Source organism: Camelus ferus, chromosome 13, assembly GCF_009834535.1.
Source record: "Camelus ferus isolate YT-003-E chromosome 13, BCGSAC_Cfer_1.0, whole genome shotgun sequence".
NCBI classification, from domain to species: domain Eukaryota; kingdom Metazoa; phylum Chordata; class Mammalia; order Artiodactyla; family Camelidae; genus Camelus; species Camelus ferus.
This window is the reverse complement of record NC_045708.1, coordinates 25,411,136-25,425,049: the sequence shown is the minus strand read 5'-3', so window position 1 is coordinate 25,425,049 and position 13,914 is coordinate 25,411,136. Positions and strand designations below refer to the sequence as shown.

Sequence of the window (13,914 nt, the reverse complement as noted above, 5' to 3'; positions counted from 1 at the left end):
AGTTGAGAGCTGGTTTCCAAAATTTCAATTGAGTGCTTTCTTGCACAGCACACCTGAGCTGTGTATCCACTTCAAGGCCTGTGAAGATTCCCCCAGTTCATTTCGGTTTCTGTTTTTCCTACCCGTTCTTAAGTTCTTTCACTGCCTGGCAGAGTTCGTAAGCCTGGCTTCTTGCTTCCCCCTTTCCATCCCACTCAATGTCTTATATTTAAGGGAAAATGGAGGTGGGGGGGGGAATCTCTTTAAAACCTGAGCTCCATCTACATGCCCAGCACTATTAAGCATTTTCCATCTATTAACTCATTTAATATTCCAGCAGGCCTCTCTATAGTGGAAATTTAGAAGCATCAAGGAACTTGTCCAGAGTGTCATGCAATCCAGGTTTGAACCCAGGACGTCATGATTCTTAAACCTACATTCTTCCCACTCTATCACACTGGCTCCTTTACCTAAGCCTGAAGAGAGAGCGTAATGATGTCCACACGACAGAAAGTTTAGAGCAAAGCTTTTCTTTTTATTGCAGTTATTAGTGAAAGTTACACTTCAAACTGAAGCTAAGCAACACTAAAACCATTAATTTTTTAAAATCAAGGATTAAAAACAAATACAACATAGAACCCTTCCGATACACAGAATGGCAGAAAAAAGAGGAGTGGTTCTGTCACAGGACATTTCAGTGACAGTTTGGCTCAGAAAGAATTATAACAATTTCTTCAACATAAAATAGTGTAAGTGACTGAACTGCTTAAAAAGCGGCTTCTTCAAGCTTCTCAATTTCAACCCTAAGTTTTTTGTAGTAATCTTTTTTGGGAAGATAATTTAAATACCAAAAAAAAAAAAAAGCACTTTTGTTTAAAAACTTTATTTGCCTTCTGCTCGTCTTAATTACATTTATTCTCAAGGAATTAAAATAACCACCATATTCAAAGCCTGGCCCCCAAGTACACAGTGATAGGATTCAGCATTTGGTGTTTCTAATTATACAGTGATTACATATATATCATAGACTTGCTCCCACCCACCATATAATCCAATTTCCTCTTAATAAAGTGTGGCAGTCAGTTTAGTATCATTCAAGATTTTATCTTACAGCATATTACAAACTCACACTCACTCCATTGTTTTAACTGATGCTACTGTGTAACCAAACATTAACAAAGGAAGGCTTATGGAGAAACATTTTGAAACTCTGCAGTCTCTAAATTACTACAGTAAATTGTTCTTACTTATGAAAAGCTAACAAAAAATATAAGGCCAGGCCAGGCATAAGACAGGATAGGGAAGATGAGGAAGGAGGTTTGAAAGTCTGTCATTTTACCATGCTGAAACTTGGTATCAGTAGAAATATTTGGCAAGAATAGTCAGTGTGGAAAAGGAGGATGGAGAAAGAGGTTACTCTGATTTTATGTAATAATTCAGTTTCAAAACATACTGAGATCAACTCCCAAAAATAGTTCACATCTGCAATACAAATAGGCACACACGGTTAAGATGGTTAAAAAGTAAAATTTAAAAGGCTATTTGTCCATCTGCAGGACATTTGCAGGTGGCCCCACCCTCCCCACGTGTCCTATATTTACATTTTACTTTTCAAAAAAGCCCCTTTAAAAAGAGTGCTGTTTCCTCCTCCATTACTTCGGGTTTAAAAAAAAAGCAGCAATTATCTAAAGTGGGAGCAGTTAGCAACGCTTTAGGGGTGTGCATTTGTGTGTAATATAAATGTTCTCTAGAATGAGTGGTCAGATTACACTGGAATGGTTATATCACAATTTTAGTCCCCCAAACACTAAAGGAACACAGTATTTTTTTCTATATAAACTTATGTAATACACAGTGTTATAAACATAGGATATTTACACACTCGTGTGCACACACACACACACACACCCCACTGCTTCCCTCAGCCTATGAATGCATCCATACACTAGTCCACAAGAATGATCTTTATTCACAAGATACAGTAATACTTTTATGGGTCTATAACTGAAGACAGATATTAAAGCTACACATTACAGCAAAAATTGTTTAAAAGTATTCCTGATATACCCATTATTCTTAGCTATCTCACCCAGCAAGGTAGATTTTTTTGTTCATTTTCCAAGCATGAATCTCCCCAACTTTTAGTACTTGTAATTTTCATTATCCTATAAAAACTCACACAGATTCCACCCATGTTAGTGATGAGCTAGAAAAGCCCGACTGCCTGCAACAAGGGGAGGTCAGCATCTAGAGAGAAAAATAAATGTTGAATGCATTCATACCCTGTGTACCTAAAATGCATCCTTTTTTTTTTTTTCTTAAAAAACAAAACCCAAAAAACCAAACTTGTTTGTTTCAACAAGGAACTGCTCACACAACCTGTGGTGCTGTGCCCTTTGTTTTTTTCCTAGAAACAGGAATCCCTTCCCCCCAGGGAAATGGGTAAGCCTGTAGAAATGTAAGGTTCTGCCCATGATCCAAAAAGATAACTGGGTCAGACACCAACGGGCTGCCTGATATCACCTGCAGGTGCTCAGCACTGAACTGAAATGAAGGAAAAAAACTTTTGCTGTATTTTAACATTTAGAGGAACATGGTGATTGGAAAGCAAGGTTCAACTCTGCAAAGTGATAACTGAAATAAGCACATTTTCCTTCTTAAGACCTAACCCCCTACTCCAAAGAAAGGTACCAAAAACCTGCAAGACACAAAGGGATAACTATCTGGTTGTACAACAGCCTCTGATGCCAGTAATGTAGTAAAAATGCCTGAAGGCAAAAGGCAAAGTTAATTTCTGATTATCTGATGATTTCACCACATTAATCTAACTCAAAATACAATCACAGCTGCCATAGCACCACTAAAAGGAGTTTGGTTGTTGAAGTTACACTTTTCCCAAAGTTTTCCTATAAAGAAAAATTCAGCCTGTGTGCTGGGGGGGGGGGGGGACGGACAGAACAGGATACATTTGTATGTGAACACCATACCATGATAAAGCCTCAGTTTCTCCTATACCTGCTTGATAAAATGATGTACGGTAATTAAAGACACTCTCATAGAGGCAAACTGGAAACGAACTCTTCATACAACATTTTTTAATCTTGAACTTCTGAATAGCTTTTCTTTTGGAGAACTCAAGCACTGTCATAAACATTATTCTACTCTTACTACTTTGTGAGGTAGGTGAGGGCAGGTGTCATCGCCACCATTTCACACAGAGCATGTAGGCACACAGAAACTAAGAAAATGGCCCTAAGGACACAGATCAAATCAGTGGTAGAGCTCTAACTGAAAATCTCAGCTCAAGTGTTAGAGCCCTTCCTACTCTCAAAGGCAACAAGTTCTCAACCGTTTTTTTCCAGTTGTGATCTTCTAAAAGTTCCTGCATTTGAAACCTATTTATGCCTTCTCCTTTACAGGTCAGGTTTGACAAGGAAATAGGCTGAGCTAAAAAAAAATTTTTATATAGAATTTTGCACACACCAAGAAGTACATATGTGAGAGAGAGATCTACAGAACTGAGGTCTGACAAAATCAATTAAGAGGAAATAATAGTCTAAGTATTCATTTGATAGAATATTTATATATGTCAGAATAAAAGTCACAAATCTTTTGAATTTTAAATCAGTCTGATTCATCATAACCAAAAGCCATATTAATTTTCCATAATATGGGAAATCTCTGTTGCGGAAGACTGAAATATTACTTTCAAGAATAATTTTCTTTTGTCACTTTGTTATAACATCCTATTTCAGATACATATTCTATTCACATTATCACTCTATAGCTAGCAAAAAATTCTATGGCTAGAGACAATACCTGCAGCATCAACACTTTCAATCTTAATTGTCATTTAACTGAGTTAGGATTTCTTTCCATCTGTATTAACTGAAGTTACATCCTAATGATTCTCATTCTCTCCCTCTTAAAAATCTCTCCTCTTTTTATTTTTAACAGTGTGTGTGTGTGTATGGGGGTGGAGAGAGAACTGCACAATTCATAAATGGCATACAACACTGATTATATCCCAAAACAGAATGACGTTACTCAAGTAAATCAAAGAATGATATATACTGAAGGAAAAACTGACATGAACATGAAAACAGTGCTCAAAGAGTCTCTCAATCACGCTATAACTTGTGGCATGTGATCTTCCTTTCTCAAGTCTTTTAAAGACTATTATTTACTCACAGTAGAATTCTACAGAAGCTGCCTCTAAATCCTTTTTGTTTTTTAAAGAGGAGAAAAGGGTTGTGCCTTGGGCTAAGAAATGAGAAACTCCTGGAAAACTTTTAATGAATCTTATAGGGACAAAGCATTAGAAGATTTTGTGCTTGCTATTCCTGATTTCCTTTCCTTCCCTTTTCTATTTTTTTTTTTTTGAGGGGGAGGTATTAAGGTTTATTTATTCATTTATATTTAGAGGAGGTACTGGGGAACTCAGGACCTCATGCATGCTAAGCATGTGCTCTACCACTTGAGCTATACCCTCCCCCCATTCCTGATTTTTGAATTAGAAAAACAGCACATGCACATTGCAGGATCATCAATACTATGAGGCCATTCCCTTTCTGTAAAACAGGGAGCTATTTATCATCAGAGATCCAAGTCTGTTGCTACCAAAACCAAACCTTCCTCTTGTCAAACTCCCTGGGACCAAATTGTATCCATTACTGATTGGACTGTGTGTGTTAGGCAAAATGCCCCCCTTGTTACAACCTACCAGTGTTTTCCCCAAATCTTTCACCAAAAACATTTTCTTTATAGGAAAGAATACCTTGTCTAGAAAGGCCCTGTTCGGTGTTTTCTATATAAAGGGAAAAGCTGGAGAAGCCATGTTGATAGTAATGCCATGGCTCTATTTAAGAATAAATACTTCATTTAATTTTGTTTATTATAATTCAGACACAACTTCTCTAATTTAATGAAAACAGATGCAACTTTAGGTCTGGGAGAACAACATAAAATAAATTTACGTTGGAGAAGCACTCTTCTTAGGTTTCTCTTGTAGGTTCAAACAGCAACAGCCCCTCTTTTACAATGCAACTGTGGGAACTGGACAAATGTTAAACAGCTGTAAGGTTTCTATCCAAGGATTCCAGGAAATAAACCCTTTCTTTTTCCTCATTTCTCCCCTCACTACATACTCTCACAATTCCTCTACTCCATTTCTTCACAGAGACCTCCTGTCACACCTGTAACACTTTTGTACAAAGAATCTGTCCTCCTTTGGTTCTAAAATTATTATTAAAGGGCCAAATTAAGGGATTTTTGTATGTCTGCCCTTCCAACTAAAGCCATGAAATAAATAAGGATGGAAAGTTTTAGGCATTAAACCAGACTAATCTCCCTCTCTAGTCTCTGGCACAGCCTCCTAAACATAAAATTATAGAGGTGCACACAGTTTTTAGAAATAATAAAACGCCCAAAGCAAAGTTCTAATGACCAGTTCTCCCATCTGTTTTCGACTCACATAAGACTATTCATGATGTTCTTTTTTGGGATGTATTATTACTCACTGCAGAAATACTTTTTTTTCTTAGGAGGGGGACAGTAAACTTGAACAAGTCACCAAGTACTTCACTGTGGTAATTCACTGCTGATGCCAGGGACTCTGATTTATGAAGCCAACCAGTTAAAAGAGCAAAATAAGCTCTAGGTGTCAGATTCCTATGATCTTTCAGAAGGAAAAAAAGAAAGTGAAGGATGATTTCTACTCAAAGCTGCCTTAAAAATACTGTTCTACAAGAATTATATGCTTATCAACCAAGGACAACGTTGAAACATAATGAATAAAACTATTAACGTTATAACCACAATAAACATCCTTAAGAGGAGGACATGTATTTGCAACAAAAATATATCTGACTGCTCCAAAGTTTTTTAGTAGCAACAAATTCCTATCCTCAGAGTACCAACCTTCCATTAATACTTGACACAGGGGTGAAGGAAGTAGCTCAGAATAGTATATTATACACAAATGGCTAATGTCTATATGAAATCATATGTGGATTCATTTTAAACTGTAAAATTTCATGTAATATGAAAACATTTTCCCAATTACTTAAAATTTTCTCATTTATCCCCTCTCAGTGGAAGAATAGAATATAGTACCACAAAATGTCATACATTGAAACGTGATAATTTAGAATTTAAAACTCAGAGAATGGGATAAAATTTATCTTTCAATGTCTCACTGAAAAAATGGCTTATCAAGCAAATTCACCATGTAAAAACACAATGGAAATATTTTACCTGTTTAAAAGAATTCATTTCAAATGTATTTTTATAAAAGATTAATGTCAATACAAATAATCTTGGTCTATTCACTAGGAAGCTGGAGTGACCATAAATGCTTGAAATTAATATTCTATAATCATACTTTTCACTTCCTTCCAATTAATTCACACTCATATTATTAGTTAAAATTTTAATTAACTGAAATACTGTATTAATCAGTCTTTATCTCTGGTTCTACCTAGCCACTTAAATTCTGTTCCTTCGCTGATGCTCAGGGTTGACTCATCTTTAGAAGTATGCTAGGGAAAAGATCAGGGTAGCAAATCTTCCATATAATATAATTATGGTAGGGGAAGGGAGACTCCATTTCAGAGTCAATGATCACTGACTTCTTGATCATTTGCTATTTGTTTTCCAGGCCTATAAAAATGGTATCATAATCCTAATGCTGGATGATGTAACCATTTAAGCAGTTTCAATGTAGCTGAAGTTAGAAAAAGAAATAACAATCATTTATTTGACAAGTTGCCCCCAAACTACAGATCAGGTAAAATAAATCCAATTCGTTAATGTTAGTTTGCTACTTAAGGGAAAGAAATCTAACTTACAGAAAAGACCCACCTCCCCTCCACATTTAGAAATTTGTCTAAAGACTGTCTTTAATGCCCACTATATAAACAACATTAAGTATTCTAAGTTACAAAATAGTGTTACTGGTTTATCGGTAAAAATCCAAACTCTAGACTTTATGGAAATAGTAGTTTGGTTGGTATATTAACAGTCCATCTTAACCTCTGCTAATATAACAAAGAAAGAGGAAAAGCTGGAAATATCTATTAAAAAAATACCTTAATCTAAGCAAAATATAAAAGTTGCACACAAATTGCCAATAAATACAAACATCACAATAGAAAATTAATATTAAAAAATAAACTCATAATTGCTATTAAGACATTACAAAAAAAATGAAAAAGTTTAATGTGCATGTATATTTGCAGACAGACATAGTACACTCCAAACAATCAATATAATTTTACTATCATTATTACATAATGCAGCATACAAGGTTACTGAGGTGTAATGTTTTTTGTCTGTTTTTATGTCTATTCTTTTCTGGAAGAATGCTCACCAAATTCACAAGTAAGAACTGGTTAGGTGATCATTTACTACTGTTTACTACTTCCTAGCTCAGGGAAAATTGCTTTCTGGTAGATTACCAGGTTTCTAACAATGCATGATGCTCCTGTTATTATCCTTCCTTTTGCTTGTTTCCCCCGAAGCCCAATTTTACATGTTCTATTTCTAATTAACTGATCATACAGATGCACTGTCATTGTTTTTCATCTATGCTAGAAAAGAGAGAGAATCATTTAGAATATTTCTTGGTACCTGAAAAAGAAAACTTCCCTAAAGACAGAGACATAATCATTTTATTTTTCCTTTAGACTGATTCCCATGGTCACTTGGCTCTACCCTTATATACAGTCTTCTCTAATAAAGATTAATCAGGAAAGGTTGCCAATAGATATTTACAAAAGGGTCAATCTATGCTGGGGGGGGAAAAAGGTAGCCTATGACATAATTTCTGGCAAGTTACCTTTGCCTTTGGGCACTTGCTACTATACCCATACTCTTGTCAAAAAGTTAAGAAGATCTGCTGTTTTATGTGCCTTATAAATTGCCTTCAACACAGATGAGAAATGAAAAGGTTAATTCTGTTAAAAATTGCTTTTAAACTTACAAAATTCATTTGGTGAGCATTTACCTAGATACTTTGCTGAATAAAAGCTTTACTTGGTTCCTTTGGACCAGATTCAGGACAACAAATAACATTATTTATATGAAACGGTCACACCCTTGGAGTTCCTAAAATAATTCATCTTTAAAATGTTTAGCCTTGTGCTATTTGAAAAATAAAAATCTACAGCACCATCTTCTGAAAAGGCACTTTCTAAGAACCGCCTTGCTCTTAAAAATGATTTAAAAATTTAATCCAGCATCTACCCTGAAGAACATTTTTGCTTTACTGAGACCCTAACATAGACACAAGAGTAAATTTTGGTTACCTTAGACACTGATTTCAAAATGGAAGGGAGACCAATGAATGGCTGGATGGTCTGACAGAATCTTAATTTTGACCTGATAACTTCAAACAGGGCTTCTCATTGGTCAATCTCAAGCCCTCCATATGAAATTTATTAACCTATGATCTTTAATTCAAATAAAAATCTTTAACATCCAAACTTTAAGAGCAATAGATTCTTACAGCAATGTAAAAATCTAGAGCACTATCTTTGATGGGTAAATAAAAATAAAATTCAATTAGCAGTCAATAATATTAGCACAAGTCTTGACCATTATATTTTAGCTAAAAGAAATTATTCTGACCAACATGGAAAATTATAAGCTGAAATGTACCATTTTTAAAAACAGGAAGAGTAAAAAGTATTTCCCCCTTTGAGATATATATATATATATATATATCCCTATATATATATATATATATAGGGAGGGAGGGAGGGAGAGAGAGAGAGAGAGAGAGAGAGAGAGAGAGAGAGAGAGAGAGGAGAGAGAGGGAGAGGGAGAGAGAGGGAGAGAGGGAGAAGGGGGTCGGGAGAGGGGAAGAGAGGTTGAGATTTTTTTTCTCCTGGGAGTCAGCTTAAGTTTCATTAATCACAATATCATTTCTAACATTGCCACTGATCAAGAGTGTTCTTAGTATAATCAGGAATTTAAAAAGAAATGAGTTTTTTGGAGAAAATTCTCACTTTCACATTTATGTTCTGATTTTACACATTATTCTTGGCTTATTTTTTGACTCCCTATAGAATCACAAAGTGCTTTATATGACCAAATGGGAGAGAAAAAGGAAAATAAAGACAGACTTTAGAGTCAGGGTTATACTGTCACTCACAAAGGCCTCACTTGATGTAAGCTCTCCCAACTATTATTATTGAAGCTTTGAGACAACCATGAATCCTCAAAAAAGAATGAAAAGGATTAAAATTCATATGGATAAAAAAGCCAAAATAGAGATGCCAGGCCAAACACAATACTGTAAATCAACTATACTACAATAAAAATAAATAAAATAAAGTTGCCAGGCCAGTGATGTCTTTTTGCAGCTTGACTGATAACTCCTAAAAGATTATTTAGGCAGCAAGTTCCTGTTAGGGATAATGTGTCTTTAAAAGTTTTCAATAGGAGAATATCTAAGAGGATGAGTTAAATAAATATTGAACTCAAGTCTAATGATACTGAATAAAAATCACTGAGTTTTCAGTTAAGCTTCTTGGCAAAACATTACTATCAAGTTTCAACTAGCAAGACTACAAAATATTCTGGCTGAATCCAAGTGGCTAGCTTCATGGGCGTCATAAAAACCACCACTCACAGCAAATTCATGTTGGCCTCTGAATCAAACACCCACCAAACTCTTTGAATAGTATCTCTAATTCCTGGTCTATAATCCATCTAATTACTTCAGATCTATTACTGGCACTCTGAGTGTTCACCTTTTCCTTAAACATTGAAATCCTCTGCTAGCCGTTTCTACTGAATGGCAGCTCAGCTTTTATTTCCCTAGACATACCTTAAGTCTGCTGTGACTAAGCCTGTCATGAGGTCTGTCATACTAAAATCCTTACAGAATATACAAGTAAACTTTAGGCAGTGGTGGGTCATCAGAGAACCTAGTTTGGAAAACTAGTATAGGTATTTAGAAGGCTAGAGTCTCTGTGCTAGAAGGTAGAGATGAATCTTTATCAGGTGCCTTCTGAAAAACCTAGTACATTCCCACTAGAATTCTAGCTAGACTCTCTTCTAGGAAGATAAATAAATTAATAGGTTATAAACAGGAAGATTTCCATAGAAGAATACTTTTTCTGAGAAACTTGTTAAAAGGTAAAACACTAAGAAAAAAATAAAGGGCATCTGTACTTCCGTAAAAATATGCCAAAAACCAGTACTGAGGAGGTTGAGGTACCCTTTTCAAAACTGCTAAAGTCAAAATCCACATTTCTAAAACCAAAAAAAGAGTATCCTGATGTTAAATTGAAACTAAAATGGCAGCACCCTTTGTTACCTTGATATTTTATGTTCTTAATCTTTTTAGGGAAAAAAAAAAAGAAAAGAAAAGAAAAGGAAAGAAAGAAGGGTCTAACACAGCCTTGAATCCTGCTCATCTCCTTACTGTTTAGTGCAGTAACTGTCAGACTCCACTTCATTAAATAAATATAGCAGCTACAGTATTATAAATGCATGGTCCTCAATGCCAGTAACTTGATACTGTAATGTAAAATATGTATCAGCCCTTTACACGGACACATTTGCCATCCAGAATATACATTAAACTCCCAATTTTTCTTTACATGAAAATCAATTATACCAGTTGCCGGGACTGACATTTTAAAGTCACCGTGTCACTCATATATCATAGAAAACAACAGACATTCATTGTATAGTGAGCAAAGGCAGGAACAGACAGGTCACTGTTGAATTTCATGACCATTAAACTCAAAACTTTTTTTTTTTTAATAAAAATGATCAGGAATTCTACACCAGAAGTGTAGTAACAATTAAAACAAATTTCAAAACATATTTGCCACATAGTCTTTTACCTTAAAATTCTAAGCACAAAGTTTCTTGTAATTAAGTTCGATATACCAATTTGTTAGCTAGCAAAATAGAAATACACTATACATATTCTTTCAAGTTAACCAACTTTAAACTAGCAGTGTTGAAACTCTAAGAGCACCCTAAAAAGAACTCACTTCCAACGTAAAATTTTATATTAAAAAAATTTTTTTTTTCCTCTGTAAAAGCCCTTCCAAATAGGTTTAAATTGTGGGCTTTATTTTAGCGCATGTGAGATTAAGTGACTAAAAATTAGGTAAAGCAGTAAATCAGGAAAGGTTATCTAAAGTTCTTTCTTAGGACCTAAAGTTTCCCATGTGAATCTGTGCAATTCCCACTGATAAAGGAAGATGTGTTATTCATACTGAGGAAACATATACAATCAAGTTTTTACCATCTAGGATATACTATTTTCTTCTTTTGCCCATGTTCTATGAATTTTCAATGTAAAAAAAATTCAACAATTTTTGATATTCAGTGAAACTTCAATGAAAAAAAACACATCCTTTACAGGAATTTTTTTTGGGGGGGAGGGTTGGGAGAAAAATGTATATATTACACAAATAATACCTTACGTAAAGAGCTTGGAAACAGTGTTTTAAATTGCATTTCAGACACTTCAATATAATAGACATACAAAATACAGTACTTTGTTAGTTTTCTGGCAGAGGGACAAAAGACTTCCTAACTGTTAGAGGACATGGGCTCAGATTTTAGGCTCAAAATACAGTAAATCGACAATAAATGTGGGTACAAGTAAGAGAGAAACTAAAAGAGCTAATCCATTTGTTTTCATGTGCAGATGGAATTCTGAAAGGTTAACAACAATGCCCACTGGAAACAATCTGTAATATCTATACTCTGAACCAGTGCAAAAAAAAAAAAATTAAAATGCGATTTTCATGAGTTACAAAGTGCAAAGCTCCCCTGAATCCAAGGTTACTGATGAACTCGGTTTGACAGCTTTATAGTACTTATTAATATCTTAAAGTGAAATCAATAAAACAAAAGTTCTGCAAAACTGTTCCCAACATTTCAGTTATTTAACTCATATAGAATGATCAAAGACCTAACTTCCTCTGTCACCATTACCCTAATTTTAAAAGGAAAGTTACACTGGTGATGAATTAGCAAAAAAAAATTTTTTTAAATGTCATTTTACATTTTTCTGATTCATTTTAGTAAATGAAAATGGACACCTCACTAGTATGATTCTTTAATAAACATGATCTATTTTCAAAGAATTTAAATATCTTCTAAATCTTAAGCTAGTTACTGTCATTACTTAAAGTTTTTCAACTTTATTTCTAATATTCAGGTCAGACTCATTTAGGAAATTTAACTTCATTTTCATTGTGATTTTTAAAAAGACATGCTTGAAATTTGAAAATTACAAAACTTTCCTTCTGAAATTAAGGCTGTATTACTTTGCCCTTTTAAAATTATGGAGGTGCCTGTTTCTCCCACTATCTGTGGTAGAGATGTCAAACAGACACAGCTTTCTTTTAAAACTGCTTATTGCACTAAAAGATAGCAAAAACAAGTTGTCAGTTCTTAAAATAAACATGATTATATTTCTATAAAAGATGTTGCCAATATGATTCTATAATTATTAAAGCGCTATTCTAATAAATATAAAGAAAAGGAAGCTATACTTCAAAACACATACATATATGTTTATATATACACACATATATATAAAAATATATATATGAACATCACATTAAGGTATGAGAGGCAGCAAGTAAACTAGCAAAAAAAAAAAAAAAAAAAAAAAATAAGAGATCTCCACAACCCTTTCTCTCCACCCAATTTCAGAGGCCTCAACCCTATACAGTTCCAATCATTTAAAATATTTATATTTTATAAAAGCTTTAAGGGACTTCCATGTATAACCCATAGAAACAGAAGGCTTTAGAATGTATATCACTTACAGAGAGAAAGAGTTACAACTTCTGAGAAGGTTTTATATTTATAGCAGCTTTAACAAATTCACTAAAGAAAAAGAATAGTTTAGGTTGCTACTGCTTATGTACACACTGTACAAATGGCAAATGTAAGTTCAGAGCAGAGCAGGAAGGGCCACTCACCCTCACAAAAAAACAAAAATAATTTTGTTTCTTAAGAAAGCAATGTTAAGAGTTGAGGACTCAGAATTGTGTATGAGACAAGAGACCGGAGTAGGGTGTGCAAAATAAAAATAAAAATCTAGTTTGCCATGCTTCATATTCAAATGAACCAGATACATGAACATTTGAATGTCACTGGTAGCATCAGGGAAAAAAAATGTAGGTGATGAAGGCAAGGAAGGTAGAGAGAGAAATAAAAGTGGTGGTGGGAGAATAATAAAAGGGAAAGAAAGTTTCCCAGTGGAATGAACTATAAAATATATACACAGACACATATATATCTATTGTCAATGTAGATCCAGATATATATGCATATGCAGTATACATGTATATATGTAAAATATACAGATATCTTTTATAAGAATACACGAATGCACATTAATTTTTTTGCACACATAATTGTGAACAATCACTTTGATTATTCATATCGGTATTTTTTTTTTAACCATCATTTACTTTTTCTTTACCTTTTTTTTTTTTGCAAAGAGTTGTGCTGCCAAGCAACTTGAGGTAAAGGCATTAAAAGGGTTAGACTACAAGAAAGTGAAAACGAAACAATTGCGATACTTCCTACAGGAGACCGCACAAAAAAGCAGTTGGCTGGTTTCATATTGCATAATGGTGCTGTGTTCCTTGATGAAGTAAACGATCTTCCTTGTATCAACATATAGATCAGACCCTGGCCCCCACACAGTGTTGGTTTCTGTATGGCTGGAGGCATTCCCCACTCAACTGACTCCACTGGAAGCATACACTGTATGTCGATTCATCTTCCAGTTCTTCCTCTCAGAGAATATCCTTCAACTTTTTAAGCAAAGTACATTGTGCGTAAGGTATCTTGGTGAATCTGTACAGCCTTGGCAAGAGCTTGAGGATCTCGTCCATTGCTCTGTCCTGAAACGTGACTTCCTTCAGCACTGTAAGAAAAGTG

The 13,914-nt window shown here is 34.5% G+C and overlaps 1 protein-coding gene across 3 annotated transcripts in view; it reads right to left on the bottom strand.

The window, feature by feature from the left end:
* Nucleotides 1-493: 493 nt before the first annotated feature.
* AGO3 (argonaute RISC catalytic component 3) overlaps nucleotides 494-13,914 on the bottom strand; it is a 109,530-nt gene continuing 96,109 nt past the window's right edge. For all 3 annotated transcript variants that reach the window (XM_006186313.3, XM_032495920.1, XM_032495919.1), the window contains one exon: nucleotides 494-13,900. In XM_006186313.3, coding sequence (XP_006186375.1) covers nucleotides 13,792-13,900 — 109 coding nt within the window. In that variant the 3' untranslated portion in view covers nucleotides 494-13,791. The remainder of the gene's footprint in view (nucleotides 13,901-13,914) is intronic.